Source organism: Bos indicus, chromosome 7 (genome assembly GCF_029378745.1).
Source record: "Bos indicus isolate NIAB-ARS_2022 breed Sahiwal x Tharparkar chromosome 7, NIAB-ARS_B.indTharparkar_mat_pri_1.0, whole genome shotgun sequence".
Classification (NCBI taxonomy): domain Eukaryota; kingdom Metazoa; phylum Chordata; class Mammalia; order Artiodactyla; family Bovidae; genus Bos; species Bos indicus.
This window is the reverse complement of record NC_091766.1, coordinates 18145423-18163560: the sequence shown is the minus strand read 5'-3', so window position 1 is coordinate 18163560 and position 18138 is coordinate 18145423. Positions and strand designations below refer to the sequence as shown.

Here is an 18138-nt window from a genome sequence, read left to right as displayed (position 1 = left end):
GGGGCGCGGTGGGGGCGGGCCAAGAAGGGGCGGGGCGGGCGCTCACTGGGCGCTCGCGGGGGCGGGGCCAGGAAGGGGTGGAGCGTTCACTGGGTGTCAGGGCAGGGCGCTCACTAGGCACGGGCCGAAGCACGTCCGGAATAAGGATCTCCACCAGCGCCTGGTACAGGATATGGTCGCAGGTCCTCATCCACCGGAGGACGGGGTCGCACTTGCACAGAGACACCAGCTTGTCCTTGGGGAGGACGGCGCCTTCTGGTTCCTCGTCACTGCAGGGGACGGGGGACACCAGGGAACACAGGTCAGCCGTCGGCTCAGGGCGGCTCTTCTGGGATAGATGAGCCGGGTGAGGCTGCAGGACTGCCCGGTGCATGCCAGCTCCCCGTCCCGTGGTCACCCTGAGACCAAACGCGCACGAGGGTGTCTGAGCGCCAGTTCTTGGAAAGCTAGAGCGTGTGTCTGAGGGTGGTCTGCAGGGTAAACCCGGGCCGCTGAAGAAGGCCACATCTGGGGGCCGAGGGGCAGGCAGTACCTGGCGGGTAGAGAGGTGGGACCATCGCTAGAGGATTTAGAATTCCAGAAGGAGAGCCACAGCTTCTCAATATAGTGGAACTGGAGGTTCATGACGACGTCTAAAGTGGCCTAGGAGTAAACGCACTGGTTAAACACATCCATGTGCGCAGGTGTCTGTCGTCAGAACACACTGGCAAGCAGCCGGGCTGCAGTGGGGTCTTTCCAAACCCAGAGAGACCATGAGAAGGGATGGGGTGAACAAAGGGAGAGTCCATCTACTCCTCGGCCACAGGGAGGGAGGCTGGTGCTGTCTGCTCCCTGTCGCCCACCAGGGACACCCAGGGATACTCTGGCGCTGGCCCCGTGCAGCTGAGCGAGGCTCCCACTGGAGCCCCGGGGCCGGGCTTGGGGCAGTCACCTCGCAGTGTCGCCGGTAGGCCAGCTGGAGGGCCTTGACGTCGTGCAGCGTGATGCTCTCCTGCAGCAGGACGCTGCCCAGGTCGGGTGCCGGGAACTCGGGGAAGACGTGGGACACATCTGGGGGAGGAAGGTGGGGGTCAGCAGGGCCGAGGATGGCGTGCAGGAGCTGCCGGCAGGCCAGCAGGCTGGGGACACTGCTGGGATGTGCTAGTGGCCCCACCGCAGCCCCAAGGATGGAGTCCTGGCTCCCCTCTCCGCCACACAACCTTTAAGCTTCGGTTTTCTCAGATTCAGGGTGGGGACGACTTTGTCAGCTCCTGGTGATGTTAAGTATGCATGCACACCACACACACACACACAAAGGAGGGCAGGGGGCCTAGCACACAGCAGGCTCTCCACTCCCACCAGCAAGGGGGCGGCCAGTGTGTGGGGTGAGAGCCTCTCCAGGGGGCCCTCACTCGGGAGGGTTCTGTTGGGGCTCAAACATACACTGAAGTGCACAGAGCACCCCGTGTGTGTGCACCTCCTGCGGCTGCCCTGGGAAGTGGGCTGAGTCAAGACGCTTTCTTGTTGCTCCGGAGTAGTGACTGGGCTGGGGAGGGACCCTCCCAGGGAAGAGGGCCAGGCTGCCCTGTGTCGGGGCCCCCAGGAGGGGCCAGGCTCAGAGGGGTCAGACTCAAAGTACATCTAGTCTTCTTTCCGATGGGCATTTCATTTTATTTATTTTTTTCTGATGGTCACTTTACTCCATTTTGGAGGGATTAATATCCATTAATATGGGAGGCACATGCTGATAATTCAAAAACCTCAGCAATTCCACAAAGAAGGTCTACTCGAATTTGAAAAGGTGGCAGGAAAGAAAGCTGTCTGAAGTAGCCCTTTAGATGCTGCTGGTGCCGAAACCCACCCCAGAGGTGCTGAGTGGCTCCGGGCCCTGTGCCGGGGTGGGGGTGGGGTGGGGGTGGAGGCAGGGGTTGGGGGTGTGTCTCACCGATGTACTGCTGGTGGTGCTGGCTCTGGGCAGCCATAGCCTGCTCGGGCGTGCTGTGCAGGCTGCTATGCGAGCCACTCTCCCCAAGGCTGTCCGTCTTCTGGGCTGGCCGGTACCTGGCAGGGAACACGTGAGCCACCATGAGGCCCTAATGGCACTCCCCAGAAGGGGCTGGAGGACTGGACAGGATTTGGTTTTGGGAGGGTGTGTAATTTTTAAAAACTTGTGGTCAAATAGAACACATAAAATTTACCATTGGGACCACTTTCAAGTGCACAGCTCAGCAGCATTAAGTCCATTCACACTGTTGGGCAACCATCCCCACTATCCATCTCCAGAACTTTCTCATCTCCTCAGACTGAAGCTCTGTCTCATTTAAACACTCACTCCCCATCCCCTCCCCCAGCCTCTGGCCCTGTCTACTGCCTGTCTCTGTGGATCTGACTCTAGGGACCTCCTGCGGGTGGAAAAGACAGTGTTTGTCCTTCTGTGTCTGGCTTCTCTTCCTGAGCGTCATGTCCTCAGGGTTCACCAATGCTGTATCAGGGCTCAGAATCCCCTCCCTTTTAGGGCTGCATAATACTCCACCATGTGATTGGACCACATTAGTTCGTCCATCATCTGTTGCTTTTATGTGTATATATTCTAATAATCCTCTCTTAGAAGACAGTGAACTTCTTTACATAGGCTCCCAAACGTCTATTATATGGTCTCAAAGCAAATTCTGAGACTTTGTTTTGCCCTCAGCCAGAAAGCAGTGGACAGCCTGTCTAGGCAGCAAACTGAGCAACTAACAGAGACGGGCTTCCTGGGGTACCTGTCTGGAGCCCAGATGGACAAGGGGGATCCAGCTTGAAGGAGGAGTTCCTTTTCTTGTGGGACATGGGGCCAGGCTCGCTGGGAGGTGGGAGGACGTGGCTCAGATGTGCGTGGCCCTCCTGACTGGGAGATGGGCTCCCCCTGCCAATGGCACAAGCCTGTCGCCGTGAAACATGCACCAAAATCCTCCAGGAGCTCTCAGGGGCCTGAGCCCCACAAAGGAAGCTGGACCCCTTTTCTGGGGAAAACCAGGAAGAGGAGGAACTGCTGGTTCCAGAGAACACTGCAGACTCCTTCCTGTGACCTCCAATTCCTGTAATTGGCCATGTAGTTTGGAGTCACCGGGACCCCTTAAGCAGCTAAAATGGGGTGTCAGCCATGCAGCTCAATGAAGGCACGAAGGTGCCAAGTGGAGGTGAGTGGGGTGCACCCCTGCCCTGGAGCTGAGTAGACTCTGGAAAGGGGCTTGGGACACAGCGGGGCAGAGGGGTGACTGGAAGGGGCCAGGGAGGTGACATTCCAGTGGGGCCCTGAACCAGGTATCTCCAACTAGGGTGGTGAGAGGGCCATTTCTGCCACCTGCTTTGAAATATAGTTTGACTCCCACCTGGCCACACCTGTGCCTTCACGCCTGGTGTGTAATGACTTTCGTGCTACACAGGCAGAGCTGAAGACACCCCATAGACAGCGTCTGCCTGCAAAGCCGGGGGTATGTGCTCTCTGTCCCTTTACAGAAAAACTGTGCTGATTCCTGCTTTAAAAGGCGAGTAGGTGTGTGAGGCACAGAGAACATTCCCGAAAATGACCAGGCCTTTCCAGCCATCAGACCCAAAGGTGAGGAAGAAGCAGCGGCTTCAGTGCACAAGCCTCTTTTTCCTGCTTCTGGGGCTGTGTTCAATGTTCTTTCTTTCTTTGTAGACAGGGAGGAAAAATGCAAGATTGTGATTCTAACTCTACGGCACTATGCAAAAGGCAAAAATGGGAGCAAGTAAAACAAAGAGCAGCGCTTACTGGAGGCGGACGGGGAGGAGTGCAACAGGAGGAGCGGGGCGAGTCTTCGGGGCAGTGAAACTATTCTGTATGGTCCTATGATGGTGGGTACATGTCATTACAGCTCTGTCCAAACTCACAGAATGTACGCACAAAGAGTGAACCCTAACGTCAGCTGTGGACCCAGCATGACAAAGATAGATCTGTGTGGGTCACCGACCATAACAGAGGCCCGGCATCGGAGGTGTCCTGCTGGCCTCACTCCATGCCGAGTGGAAGTGAAAGGCTGACCTTCATCCACCTCCAGGATGTGGTCAATGGCCCAGAAACCCCCTCCCTCCATTCCCCCCAGTGAAAACTCGCAGGCTGGCCGGCTGGTCCTCAGCTGGCCTGAGGCAGCTCACCCACCTGGGCTTCTGATGCACCGGCTGCTGCCGCATGGCCATGTACTGCGTGTCCTCCTGCAGCCGGTTGAGGGGCGAGTCTGGCTTCAGGCGGATCCCGTAGTAATGGTACTTGGAGTTGCCCCTGGGAACCGAACATCTGGGTCAGCTCTCTTTGCTGGGGTCCTGAACTGCGAGACCGGGGCTCTGTCCCAGTCGCCTCCCTGGGCTCTCGGGGCCCATGTTCCCTGGACCGTGTCGGGAGTGTTCACAGACCGGTCCGTGGTCAGAGAAGTTCAGGAAATTCTGTAGACTTTGCTCTCTGGGAGATTCTACCTTAGTTTATTATGGGGGAAATGATGATCAAAGGGTTTTGAACGATTTCTTTAAGAAGACAGGTCAGAAGGGACTCCTAGGAAGGGAGAACAGACACGCGGCCTTGCAGACACCCTGCTTCCTGTGCTGCCATGTCTCCTGAGCTGGAAACATGGGCAAGTAGGTGGAGTCTGGGCCTCTCCCACAGGAAGTGTGAGTGGAACCAGTGCTGAGAGGTGGAGAGCAGGGACTGAGCCCCAGTCTTGAGGCAGCATCCAGGACCCTGGGAAGGTGGAGGGCCCGGAAGCCTTCTGGAAAGGCCCAGGGCAGTGGTGGTCATGCCCCTGAAACCAGGGCCCAGCTGCCCCTCCTCCCCCATCCATTCATAGTTTGTAAGAATCTCCTCTGTCAAGGATCCCAAGGTGGCAGAGAACTCCCCAGGAGGCCAGTTTCACAGAGGGTGCAGGTGAACCCTGATACCCACATGCATGCTCCTTTACCTAACCTGGCAGGCCAGAGGCCACGGCCATGCAGGGTGGCCTCACACATGGGCCAAGCCCCTGCTCTGAGCATAGCATGGCTGTCTTTTTCTAGCAGGAGGACCTGATTGCTCTTGTGGGGTAAGTTTCCTGCTCATGACAGTCCCTGGCTGCTCTCACCCAAGGGCAGCCCTCAGTGGGCCAGTCCAGGCTCAGCAAAAAGCATCAAGACACGGTGAATCCCACTCTGCTAGACAACCTGGAGGCTGCTATTTAAAAAGTTGGTTACCATGAAAAATTTCAAATAAAGAGAGAGAGCTGAGGGGAAGCCTGTGTCCTGTCCCTAGGAGATGAGTGACCACTGCCCCTCCCCAATGGGGGTGGTCTGGCTGCTGCCCATTCGGACCAAGTCCAGGGGCACCTGGAGCTGTGGACATCAGGAGGCGTGGAGAGGAGGGTGCCTCGCATTCTCTGAAAGCTGGGTGTCTGGATAAGGGCAGGGGGTGGGCAGGCAGGTCAGGGGCTGCCAGCCTCCCCCAGGGACCCACCTGGTGCCCAGCCGCCGCGTCCGCAGGCCCATGAACACGGAGCGGATTAGCTTCCCAAAGGAGGCAGCGTTCACCGGGTCCAGCTTGTGCTCCTGACAGTGCCGTAGGTAGTGGTTGTAGAGTGAACTTCTGGGGAGACTCACACCCTCCGCGGTCTCGTAATTATCCAGGAGCCACTGCAGCTGGATGGAGAAGACATGCCTGATGCTGACGTGGACCCACCGGGACCATCACACGTCACATGCTGGCCCACCCCGAACATGACCGGGAGACTCACGGCTACTGTCACCAATTCGGGGTCAAGAGTCCTGGGCACACTCATTAATCAGTAGCTTCTGTTTACTCATTTGTTTATTCCCTCCATTTCTAGCCAGACTTTCAGGTTCCCTGTCTTAATTTATAAAATCCTGAACGAGATGGAGACCTTAGGGTCTGTCTTCATCATCAATGAAAGCCCCCCAGGTCCCGCACACCAAACGTTTCCTAAACCCATGGGGACAGAGATCATCTGATGCCAAGAGAAAGACGGATGAAGGCGAGCTCAACGGTCCGTCAGCACGGCGCCCAGGGTAAGGGAACATCACCAATGTTCCTGTACTCACAACCCAGAGAGAGAGAGAGACAGAGAGAGAGAGAGAGACAGAGAGAGAGAGAGAGAGAGAGAGAGAGAGAGGAAGACAAATGGCCAAGATTTGTGCTCAGGTTGGGGGATGGTCTACAGGCTCTGTGAAGGCAGAGCCTCACGTACCGCCTGAGCAAGCACCGGGGTCTATGCAGGCGCACTGCCGGATGCCGCGACCTGGCGTCATCCCCACCCGCTGAGCATCACTCGTCAGCGACACTACACGACCAGGAGGCCCAGTTTCCTCCCTACACAGCTCTGCCTCACCCACGGCAAACCCACCGCTGGGGTCCCAGCACCTTCACGCAAGCACAGTGAGAGGGTGACAGGATCACCTTTTGGTTCTGGGTGATTCTGCGCCATTTTCTCTGCCGATATTCGCATGATTTCTATGTCAGTAGCAAATAAAATAAAGAGAATCTTTTCCAGGAAAGAGTACATTTTTAGCCACACTTGTGATCTGTCTGGATTGCACTCTTGATGATACAGTCAAATCCCTTTTTTAATGAGGGAAGCCACAGAACCCAACACTCCCGCTGGCTCTGGGCTCCCTGGTGGCACAGGACCCCTGAACACATGTGCTCCTAACCTATAAATAGGGGGCGGGGGCTCGATGATCAGACTTGCCCACCCACCCAATACCTTCAGGGTATTTTTTTCATTCTTGGGAGCAAATGCTCCTGACTGTGGCTCCTGAGCCACCCTCACTCTGTTTATATAATTCAGCTTTGCATCTGTCCATCTATCCACTGCTCATTCTTGCTGGAGGACTGACCCACAAAAAATAAGTAAAATGCCCAGAATGAGAGCCGGTGCTGTTATGAGGAAAATCCAGGAGAGGGAGCTGGGAGCTCCAGGGATGGGGCAGTGGGGAGGAGCTGAGGGAGTGAGTTGAGGGAAGGTGTCCCACGCAGAGGGTACAGCATATGCAAAGGCCCTGGGGCGCGACTGTGCCTGGTGTGTTGGAGGAACAGTAGGGAGGTCCATGTGGCTGAAGCAGAGTGAGTCAGGGGGAGAGAGGGAGAAAGGGAGGGCAGGAAGGGGATGGGGCAGGTCGTGCAGGGCCTTCTGGGCCACGGGGAGGCCTCGGGTTTTTACTCCAAGGAGGTGGGAGCCCTGGAGGTCTGTGCGCATAGGAAGGGAGGGGCCTGATCCAGGTTTTTAGCAGGACCACTCTGGCAGCTGCCATGAGAAGGGCCTGAAAGCTGAGCAAGAGCTGGCTAGCAGGTGGCTGCTACAGTGTCAGGGAGATTTGGGGGCTGGGGGTGGGGTGAGAGGCTGTGGCCATAGTGGGAGGGGTGGGAGGAGCAGTCTGACTCTGGGTGGTTCTGAACATGCACTCCTGGAGCATTGGGTGTGGCTGCAGCTGGAGGGGGGAGGCAAGGTAGAGCCCCCAGCAGGACCTCGCTGTCCTAGGTGAGCTGGGAAGATGGCAGGAGGCGAGGGAGTTGTGGGCTTGGGGTGGGGTTTGGGGTCCAGCCCTTAATACCTGCGTGGTGCTGCTCCTCCAGGCAGGAAGGCACCTTGGACACTTGAGGATGCAGCTGAGGGGAGCAGCGAGGGGGTTTCAGAGACTCCAAAACACAGCAGTCCAACCTCGATCACCACTGGAAGCATTTGTCACATGATCTGTAGCAGCTTCTGGGCAGAGGACCAGCCCCCAGAGCTGCCAGTTCCAGCCCAGCCCCACCCCAGATTGCAGGGCATGGCTCTGTCACGGTGCTACTGCTGCTGCTGCTAAGTCGCTTCAGTCGTGTCCGACTCTGCGACCCCATAGACGGCAGCCCACCAGGCTCCCCCGTCCCTGGGATTCTCCAGGCAAGAACACTGGAGTGGGTTGCCAGTTCCTTCTCCAATGCATGAAAGTGAAAAGTGAAAGTGAAGTCGCTCAGTTGTGTCCAACTCCTAGCGACCCCAAGAACTGCAGCCCACCAGGCCCCTCTGTCCGTGGGATTTTCCAGGCAAGAGTACTGGAGTGGGTTGCCACTGCTTTCTCCACACGGTGCCACTACTGAAGGCTAAATCATTTTTTAAGATATGCGTTTCTTGATTAAAAAAACAAAGTCATATAATCTGAATGATTCATCTAAAAGCAGGTCCTTCTCCCAGGGGAGGAATGGTAGATTACGCAGTAGGCCAAGGTCACTTCTGCAGGGACCCACGACGGGGGCCTTCTCCAGACAGATCGGGGGACAGCAGAGGGGCAGCCCTGGGGGGTGGTGTGTGCCTGGCTAGTGTGGATGCACCCAGGGGCCGCAGACACCCTAGCCGGCTACGGTGTCTCCATCCCCAAGGCCTCCTTCCTCCAAAACAGCTGTTCTTCGTTTCCTGCCACCAAATTACCACTCCTCCGTTTCAGAGATGCCTTGGGGCCCACTTTCTCTCTCAGGGGCTCCCACACCAGGCCAGAAGTTCCCTTCAACCCACACCCCGCCTTGTCCGAGCCCCCAGGGCAGCCTGGGGAGCTCAGGTGACCCTGACATCAGAATGGGTCTAGAAAGCACAGGCCAGCCTTCCCAGGGTCCGGGCATCTCGCTGCCCCGCACCAGGCTCGTCTGCCTGGGTATGGGGACTGCGGTCGGTGGCGCCCATGTCAACTGTCTCCAGTGAGCATGGTCGGGGAGGACCACGAAGGGCTCTCTCTGCAGGACACACAGCCGCCGGTCGCCAGGCCACACCCCAGCTCTCTCCTCGTTCTCCCGGCCCAGACAACCTCCTGGAGGTTTTCCACCAGTTAGCGCACGAGGGTCACTCTTTCCAGAGACCTTATTCCTCTCCTCTTTGAGTTACCAAGCCCCAGATCCTACTTCTCAAGCTCCCGATGGAAGAAAACGACTCAACAAGCCAGCAGGGAGCAAACGGACTCAGAGAGGTTCTTCCTGCTCGGAGTTTAAACTCAGGAATGGATGCTAGTTTGGGGGAAGCAGCCAAGGCAAGCCCACCTTCCAGAGGAGAAGTGTCAGAAAGTCAGAGGCAGCCCTGCGGCCAAAGACAACTGCGCCTGCGTTTCGCGTAGACATTGTAGATTTCCCGCGGCCACGCCCCCCGCCCGGGCCACGCCCACCCTTCCTTCCTCGTGCCTCTCCGAGCTCTGGGCCTCGCAGGAGATGCCGCTGCTGTGCTGTCGGCTCCAGAGCTGAAGAGCCCTGATCCCAGAGCAGAGAATGTGTCCTGACGACTTTCTACTCGCTCTGCTTGGAGTCTAAGGTTGCTTTTCCTCTGAGGTTCAGCTTGGGGGCTGCAGTCGCTGGCCACGCCTGTGCCCTGCCGCTCCACAAACCCACCCCCCCACCCCCGCCGGCCTGAACAGTTCACTTTGAACTTCAGCCAGTATAAAAGTCTTCCTGGGGTCACATTTGGAGTTGGGTTTGACTAATGGGGATTTCTTCTCTTTGATGTTTTAATTCTCCAAGGAACGTCCAATCCCAAGCCAAGTGCCAGAGAAAAGATGCCAAAAGCACGTTCTGACTGCTGCCACCTGTCCCTTCTTCAGAATGCTGAACCAATTTCCAGTTATGTTAAAGCTGAATTCAGAGTTTAGGTAAAGGGAACAGGGAGGAGTTTGGGGAAGAATGGTGCTTTCCGTCCTCAACTGTCCCTGGAAGCTGAGCCTCTGCGCTGTCAGCCCTTCCTGCCCCCATCCTGCCCCGAAAAACCAGTAGGAGGCAAGGCCACTTTTGCTATCCTGGCCTGAAACCTGTGATGACAGTGTTCCCATCAGAGAAGGGGCTTAGGCAGCTAAAATCAGTAGGATTTAGTTGATTTGCCCTTTCTCAAATTACCTTTTTTTTTTTTTGGCCACACTGTGTCAGATCTATTTCCCTGACCAGGGATTGAACCCATGACGCATTGGGAGCCTTAGCCACTGGACGGCCAGGGAAGTCCTTCAAATTACCAGTTTTTTTTTTTTTTTTAAAGAGCTAATCACAGAATTAGCCAAGAACCTTTATGGCAGCCCCCATAAAATCCGGTGTCATTTTTTGGTGGTGCTTGTTTGAGTATGAATTTATTACAATGCTATCCTCTGCCAGGCCAGGTGGGCAGGATGTTAGGTATTAGGTACACTAAGCAGTTTAATCCCTGTCCCACCAGGAGGGAGGCGCTGTTATTCTCCTCTCACAAAGGAAGAGTTCATCTTGATTTCCTTTAGCTGTAGAAGGATATTTTTGCTGAATTCTAGGTTGGCTTCCCCCCTTCCCCTTTTTGGCACTTTAAAGGTGTCAACTCATTGTTTTCTTTTTTTGGTCTCACTGCACAGCTTGCCAGATCTCAGTTCTGGGATCAGGGATTGAACCTGTGGTCATGGCCACCAGGAAACGCCCTGTTTGATTTTAAAATGCCTATGTAGTTGACAGGCAGAGCAGGGCAGACCAGCAGGTCGACGCACACTTACATGGCTGTTGAGTAAACCGCTTTTGTGAGAGGTGATCCCTTCGCTTTTTTGGAGGTTTTCAATCGCCATTTCAAGCTAAAGAAAATGTGCGCAGAAACAAAAGAAAATGGAAAAAAAAAAGGAAATCAGATAGTTAGCATCAGCCAAGATTTGTTTGTATTAATATCCAAACAAAGATCCGCGTGCCTATGGAATAGAAACCAGGCTGGACACAGGCAGGGGGTGGGTTAGGTGAGGGATGGATTGTGAGGGGGTAGTGAAGCCTTGGCCCGGAGTGTTACTTCATCACATGCAAAGACACCCAAAGCCCGTCAGACACCAGCAGCAGGTGGGGTCCTCCCGTCTATACGGGCCGGTCTACATGGGCAGCCAAGTTGTAACAAGTCTGGATGTGAGCATGCACAACAGGAAGACTTAGTGGCTGTGTAAGTTCAAGTTTAAGCGAAGTCAGCATAATTCTGACGCTGCTGCTCCCCACACCCGTCACGTGCGCTGGGAGACTCAGAGGACCACTGACGGTGGGGACAGATTGTGGCGCTGGTTTCCAGGTCAGCCTGTCATGTTGCAATGCCCAGGGTCTCCTGGCTGCAGGCTTTGGGAGAACACCAAGAGGCCACGACCCCAGCCCTGCCATTGCGGGGCACAGGTTCCTGGGGCCACAGAGATGGGACTGAGTGGCGGGCAGTCACGTGCAGTTTACAAGGGGGCCCTTCCTGGGAGAGGGCTTCTGAGATAGAATCTCAGGCCTCAGAGGCGAGGGCTGAGGGGCCACAGCAGGTCTCTGCAAAGGAAGAGACACCTGGTCATGTGTGGCAACCATCACATCTGAGCCCAACTCTTTTTTTTTTTTTAATTTATTTTAATTTTAATTTTGGTTGCACTGGGTCTTTGTCACTGTGTGCAGGCTTTCTCTAGTTACGGAGAGCAGGGGCTACTCTCTAATTGTGGTATACAGGCTTAGTTGCCGCGAGGCATATGGGATCTTCCTGGACCAGGGATTGAACCGGTGTCCCCTGCCTTGCAAGGTAGACTGTTAATCACTGGACCACCAGGGAAGCCCCTGAGCCCAACTCCTTCATGGAAAATGCAAATGTGAGCTCTGCTGGAAGAAATGACCCTTCAGGACCCAGGGGAGGCAAAGACCACAGAGATGCTTCTGTAAAGCCCAGCGCATTCAGAAGGTACGGGTGGACCAGTTCCTGGAGCCGTGTTCAGGAACGAGGGGCTTCTGCTTCATCCACCGCCTCTTCTGACCATGGCTGAGAATGTCTATTCTCACCACTGCTATTTGACATTGTACTGGAAGTTCTAGCCAGGGCCATAGGAGTAAAAGGAAATAGGAAATAAATAGGAAATAAAAGGCATCCACATGGAAGAGGAAGAAGCAAAACTACCTCCATTTTCAGATAGCATGATCTTAAATATGGAAAATTCTGAAGGATCCACAAAAAAAAACTATAAGCACCAGAGTTGCAAGATACAAGATGCATATACAAAAATCAATTATTTTAAACAAAGAATGATATGAAAATGAAATGAGGAAAACAGTCCTATTTGAAACAGTATCAAAGAGAATAAAATACCTAGAATAAAATATGTTTCACCAAGGAGGTGAAATAATTGTACACTGAAAAAGCCATGAAACATTTCAAGAACTTAAAGATGATCAGAACAAACAAAGACAGCCTATGTTCATGGACTGGAAGACTTACTATTAAGAGGGTAATACTCTCCTAACTGATCTATAGGCGCAATGCAATCTCTATCAAAATTCTCTACACAGCTTCCAGGTGCCTTCTCAAATTGATAAGCTGATCTTAAAATTCATATGGCATTGCAGGAGACCCCAAGTATCAAAACAATCTTGAAAAAGAAGTACCAAGTTGGAAGACTCACAAGTCCTCATTTCAAAACTGATTACAAAGTCAGTAACCAAAGCAGTGCAGGACCAGCATAGGACAGACACAGAGAACAGTGGGATGGGATTGAGAGTCCAGAAAGAAACCCATGCATCCGGGGTCAACTAACTTTCAACAAGGGTGTTCAGACCAGTCAGTGGAGAAAGAAGACACTTTTCAACAAATGGTGGTGGGATAAATAAACAGCCTCGTGCAAAGGAATGAAGAGGGACCTCACCTCACAGCATATACCAAAATCAATTCAAAATGGGCCAAAGAACTGCATGTAAGAGCTAAAACAGCAAAATCCCTAGAGGAAAACCTGAAGTAATCATGTAAAATAAGGTTATTTCCATGACCTTGGATTTGGGAATTGATTCTTAGAAACGACACCAAAAGTAAAATTTAAAAAAAGGTAAAAAATGTTTAAAAGATAAATTGGATTTCATCAAAATTAAAAACTTTTGTACATTGAAGAACACTATCAAGACAGTGAAAAGACAACCCACGGAATGGAGGAACATATTTGCAAATCATATCTCTAATCAGGGCCTATATCCAGAATATTATAAAGAACTCTCACAACTCAAAACCAAAATGACAAAATGACCTGATTAGAAAATGGGCAAAAATCTAGAATAGATATGTCTCCAATAAGCACATTAAAAAGATGCTCAACCTCATTAGTCATTAGGGAAATACAAACCAAACCACAATGAGGTACCACTTTATACCCACGAGGTTGGTTAGTAAAAGAAATAAGAAAAATATTAATGACAAGTGTTGGCAAGGATGGGGAGGAATTGGGAACCCTTGTCCATTGCTGGTGGGAATGCAAAATGGTTCAGCCACTGTGGTAGACATTTGTTAAACATAAAGTCGGTTAAGCCACATGACCCAGCAATGCCATTAGACCCAAGGTAATTGAAAACAGGTGTTCTAACAAAAACTTGTCCATAGTAGTGTTATTCATAATGACAAGAAAGCAGAAAAATGCAAAGGTCAGTCACGGATGAATGGATAAACAAGAGATGGTCCACACGTACAAGAGAATATTATTCACACCCCCAGAGGAGTGAAGCACTGACACATGTTACAATGTGGCTGAGCCTTGAAAATATGATGCTCAGTGCAAGAGGCCAGACACAAAAGGCCACGTGGGAGGGGTTCTAGTGGGAGGGGTTCACTGGGAGGCGTTCATTTGTCCAGAACAGGTGAATCCATGGAGACAGAAGGCAGATCAGTTTAGCTGCCGGGGGCTGGAGGGGGAAGGAATGGGGTGGGGGGGAGGGTGACTCCTAACTGGTACAGGGTGATGAGAATGTTCTGGAACTCGATAGGGTAATGGTTACACAACATTGTGAAAATGTACCAAATGCCACTGGTTTGTACCCTTTTACATAATTAAAATGGTGCATTTTTATGTTCTGTGAAATTTACCTCAATGAAAACTATATAATTAAAAAAACTTTAGTCTCACTTGCAATTTGAATGAATCTTTTTACTCACATGCCTGGTTTTGTAACACTGTGCACCGGTCACTTGGAAAATATTGGTTCACCAAGTTTGCAGATCTTCCAAATACTGACACATTTCATCATACAATATCGAAAACATCCAGTCATTTCAGCAAGATACCAGTTTTCCAAAATTAAATTTTTTTTTGTAGAATATATTGGCAATAAAATCTGTCAGTTGTTTCCCTGGATGTGTCAGGCTCACAGCTGTTCATTTTTGAGAAAATGCGGGCCAGATCTCCAGGTCTGAATAATCATAATTTGTCTGTCATTCTTTCAAGGAAAAATAGCACTTCATGCATTCATAGACTGCAGCCTGCCAGGCTCCTCTGTCCATGGGGATTCTCCAGGCAAGAATGCTGGAGTGGGTTGCCATGTGCTACTCCAGGAGATCTTCCCAACCTGGGGACTGAACGCAGGTCTCCTGCACTGAAGTCAGGTTAATTACTGAGTGAGCCAGCAGAGCTACTTGCTAGCTGTGGTTCCAGGGCTTCTCACTGCAGTGGCTTCTCTTATTGCAGAGCACAGGCTCTAAGGTGCACGGGCTTCAGCAGTTTCGACTTGTGGGCTCTAAAGTACAGGCTCAGTAAGTAGTTGTGGCACACAGGCATGTGGGATCTTCCCAGATCAGGGATCGAATCTGTGTCCCCTGCATTGGCAGGTGGATTCTTAACCACTGGAGCATCAGGGAAGCCCATGAAAACAATTTAGATCTCATGGAGTACCTGAGAGGGTGCCAGACATATGTAAGACTGACTGCCAAAAGGCGTGGAGTTCTGAGTATTGTGGAAAAGAATACAAATGAACATTTGCTGTGTAAGGCCATCCTCAAACCCCCCTAGCTAGTAAACAGGGTCTGAACAAGCCCACTGATATTATACATTAAATTAACTTGACTCACAGTGGAACCTCCCAAGGTGTTCACTGCATTTTAAAATTAAGACATCGGGGACACTTCTGAAGGTCGTGAAGTTCAGGAAAACATCCCTAGTTCCTCAAGTTCCGATGGAGAGGTTGGTGACCTGGAGTTAGGACAGAAGGCACAGCGCAGTGCATCCAGCAGAGGGCGCTCCGGCGCCGCCTCCCAGCAGCGCCCAACCAGCCAGCATCCTTGGAAAAGGAGCCTCTCACACTGGATCTTGAAGTCGGGGCGGGGAGTCGGGGTGCAGGGGTTAGTGGGGGAGGGTGGGGGGGTGAGTGGGAAGGGAGGCTTGCTTACAGACCTGACCCAGGGATTCTCACTGCACAAGTACAAAAGGCTTGCTCAGTCCTCTCAGGGGCTGGAAAAATTAGTGTTTAAAGTGGAAATTAATTTTATACTCCACTGGAGTTTAATTCTTATTATTAAAATTTTTTTTATCAAAGTGGTACCTGCACATGTCCAACATGTAAGGAAGAGCCAAGGATGGACGTAGAGGTGGCCCATTCCCACCCCAGGGCTAGGCAGCTGCTGCTGCTAAGTCGCTTCAGTCGTGTCCGACTCTGTGTGACCCCATAGACGGCAGCCCACCAGGCTCCCCCGTCCCTGGGATTCTCCAGGCAAGAACACTGGAGTGGGTTGCCATTTCCTTCTCCAATGCATGAAAGTGAAAAGTGAAAGTGAAGTCCCTCAGTCGTATCCGACTAGGCAGCTTTCCCTAAAATCATTTCTGTTTTCTGAACTTTTTGAGGATTCCTTTACATCTTGGTATTATGTATAACATGGATGCGTGTTATACATATATATATTATATATGTTATACACATATATTATATGTATATTATGTATGTGTATATAATATTATGTATATTATGTATATAATATACATATATAACATATGTATACATGTTATACATATATATATACACACATACATATTTCTTGACTTACCAGGAGTTTCATCTTTATTTCTTTTAAGATTATTTTTTTTGATGTGGACCTTTTTGTTTTTTTAAAGTCTTTATTGAATTTGCTACAATATTGCTTCTGTTTCATGCTTTGTCTTTTTGGCCGAAAGGCATGTGGACTCTTAGCTCCCCAACCAGGGGTTGAACCTGCACCCCCACATTGGAAGGCAAAGTGTAAGCCACTGGACCACCAGGGAAGTCCTCCATCTTTATCTTTGATTGGGCGCAGTGCAGCCCTTATTCCTTTTCCTTGGCAATTTAATCTCACTGGCTTCCACTGCGAGAATTATTAGCAGAACGCTGTGGAAAAGTGTACACACATATTATGCTTTAGGGGCTCTGGAGAAAGGTGGGGAGACAATGCTTAAGGACTTATGATCAAAGATACAGTGTCTCAAGAACTTAAGTAATACCAGAGCGCAGATAAGTTTTCAGTTCAGTTCAGTTCAGTCGCTTAGTCATGTCCAACTCTTTGTGACCCCATGAACCGCAGCACGGCATGCCTCCCTGTCCATCACCAACTCCCGGAGTTCACCCAAACCCATGTCCATCGAGTCGGTGATGCCATCCAACCATCTCACCCTCTGTTGTCCCCCTCTCCAAGTATCACCCAGGTGGCTCAGTGGTAAAGAATCCACCTGCCAATGCAGGAGACGCAGGCTCGATCCCCAGGCCAGGAAGATCCCTGGAGAAGGAAATGGCAAGCCACTCCAGTATGCTTGCCTGCAGAATCCCATGGACAGAGGAGCCCGGATGGCTACAATCCATGGGGTGGCAGAGTCAAACATGACTGAGCACCTGAGCATACACGCACACGTATATTGAAATTTAGTCTAGCATTTTAAAAATTTTAAAGAAAATTTAAAAATTCATTTCCTGTTTAATCCTGGGAAGATTTTGCCTGACATAAGGACTAGATTCATGTCTTCTAAGAGAGGGTGAAAGTTACTTCTCCTTTGAGTTCATTAGCATCCGCCCAAATGGTCATTCCATCCATAACACAGTAATCTCATTAAAATGACTTGACAGACCAAGATCACCCCTGCAAAGGGCCAGCAATGACCAGTATCAAAGCAAACTTGTATCTCAAGCCTGGATCTAGCCGTGCCTTGTGGCATGTGGGATCTCAGTTCCCTGACCAGAGATGGAACCCAGACCCCCTGCATTGGGAGTGCAGAGTCTTAGCCACTGGACCCCCAGGGAAGTCTAAGTAGTCATTTTTAAAGGATAACAAACATGTTTAGCTCTTCTTGTAGTTCCTAGAACTTAAAATATCATAGTTCTACTTCTTAATTCATCGATTAAACTTAAAAAAAAAAAAGATGTTTAGTTTGGAAATAACTCCAGACTTACAAAAAGGTGCAAAAAGAGCACAAAGCTTTCCTATAGGCCCTTCAGCCAGCCTCCCCAAATGGTCATTGACCTCATTGACCCAATGACCTCCCCAAGACCTGGAAACCAGCCCCCACTCAACACCATTAACCAATCAGAAGTCCCATCTATGGACCAGGAGCCAATCAGGGGTCACACACTGTGGGTATTTGCATACGAAGCCATGAAAGAAAACAAGAACACAAGGAAAAGATGAAGGAAATTAAAAAGAGGCTTTTATTGAGTGGTGACCCATGTATACCTTGACATGATGAATGGGTTTGTGTCACTCTAAACAGGATGATGACTTCTCTGGAAAATTAACTGAGACTTTTTAGAATAAGTTCCAGTTTCCAGTAGCACTCTTTAATTTTGTCACTTAAAGCAGAACAGAGACAAAAATTTCAGGTAGATCTTTCAAAGGGACACTGCTACCCGCTTTGCAAAGAAATGTGCAAAACCAAATTCAAAAGTGATGACATCGTTAGATGTTTGTCAAAACCCATGGAACATACAACACAAAGAAGGAGCCCTAACATCAGCCAGGGGCTTTAGTTAATAACAATAAGGTGTCACTATTGGCTCAGTGGCTGTAACAAATGCACCAAGCTTAGGTAAGATGTTAATAATAAGGAGAACTCTTGGGTCCATGGGGTGGGGAATTATGGGAATTCTCTGGTTTAGGTTCAATTTTGAGCATTACTTTGCTAGTGTGTGAGATGAGTGCAATTCTGCGGTAGTTTGAACATTCTTTGGCATTGCCTTTCTTTGGGATTGGAATGAAAACTGACCTTTTCTAGTCCTGTGGTCACAGCTGAGTTTTCCAGATTTGCTGGCATATTGAGTGCAGCACTTTCACAGCATCTTTTTTAAGGATTTGAAATAGCTTAGCTGGAATTCCATCACCTCCACTAGCTTTGTTCATAGTGCTGCTTCTTAAGGCCCACTTGATTCTCATTCCAGGATGTCTGGCTCTAGGTGAGTGACCACAC

The 18138-nt window shown here is 50.9% G+C and overlaps 1 protein-coding gene across 5 annotated transcripts in view; it reads right to left on the bottom strand.

Annotated features, from left to right (window-relative positions):
• Positions 1-18138, bottom strand: part of RFX2 (regulatory factor X2) — a 92901-nt gene that overhangs the window by 10645 nt on the left and 64118 nt on the right. For 4 of the 5 annotated variants that reach the window (XM_070793000.1, XM_070793001.1, XM_070793003.1 and 1 more), the window contains 7 exons: positions 10474-10548; positions 5459-5640; positions 4142-4261; positions 1925-2040; positions 932-1050; positions 533-642; positions 115-269 (listed from right to left, as the gene is read on the bottom strand). In XM_070793000.1, coding sequence (XP_070649101.1) covers positions 115-269; positions 533-642; positions 932-1050; positions 1925-2040; positions 4142-4261; positions 5459-5640; positions 10474-10548 — 877 coding nt within the window. The remainder of the gene's footprint in view (positions 1-114; positions 270-532; positions 643-931; positions 1051-1924; positions 2041-4141; positions 4262-5458; positions 5641-10473; positions 10549-18138) is intronic. The other variant, XM_070793002.1, reaches the window with a different exon arrangement.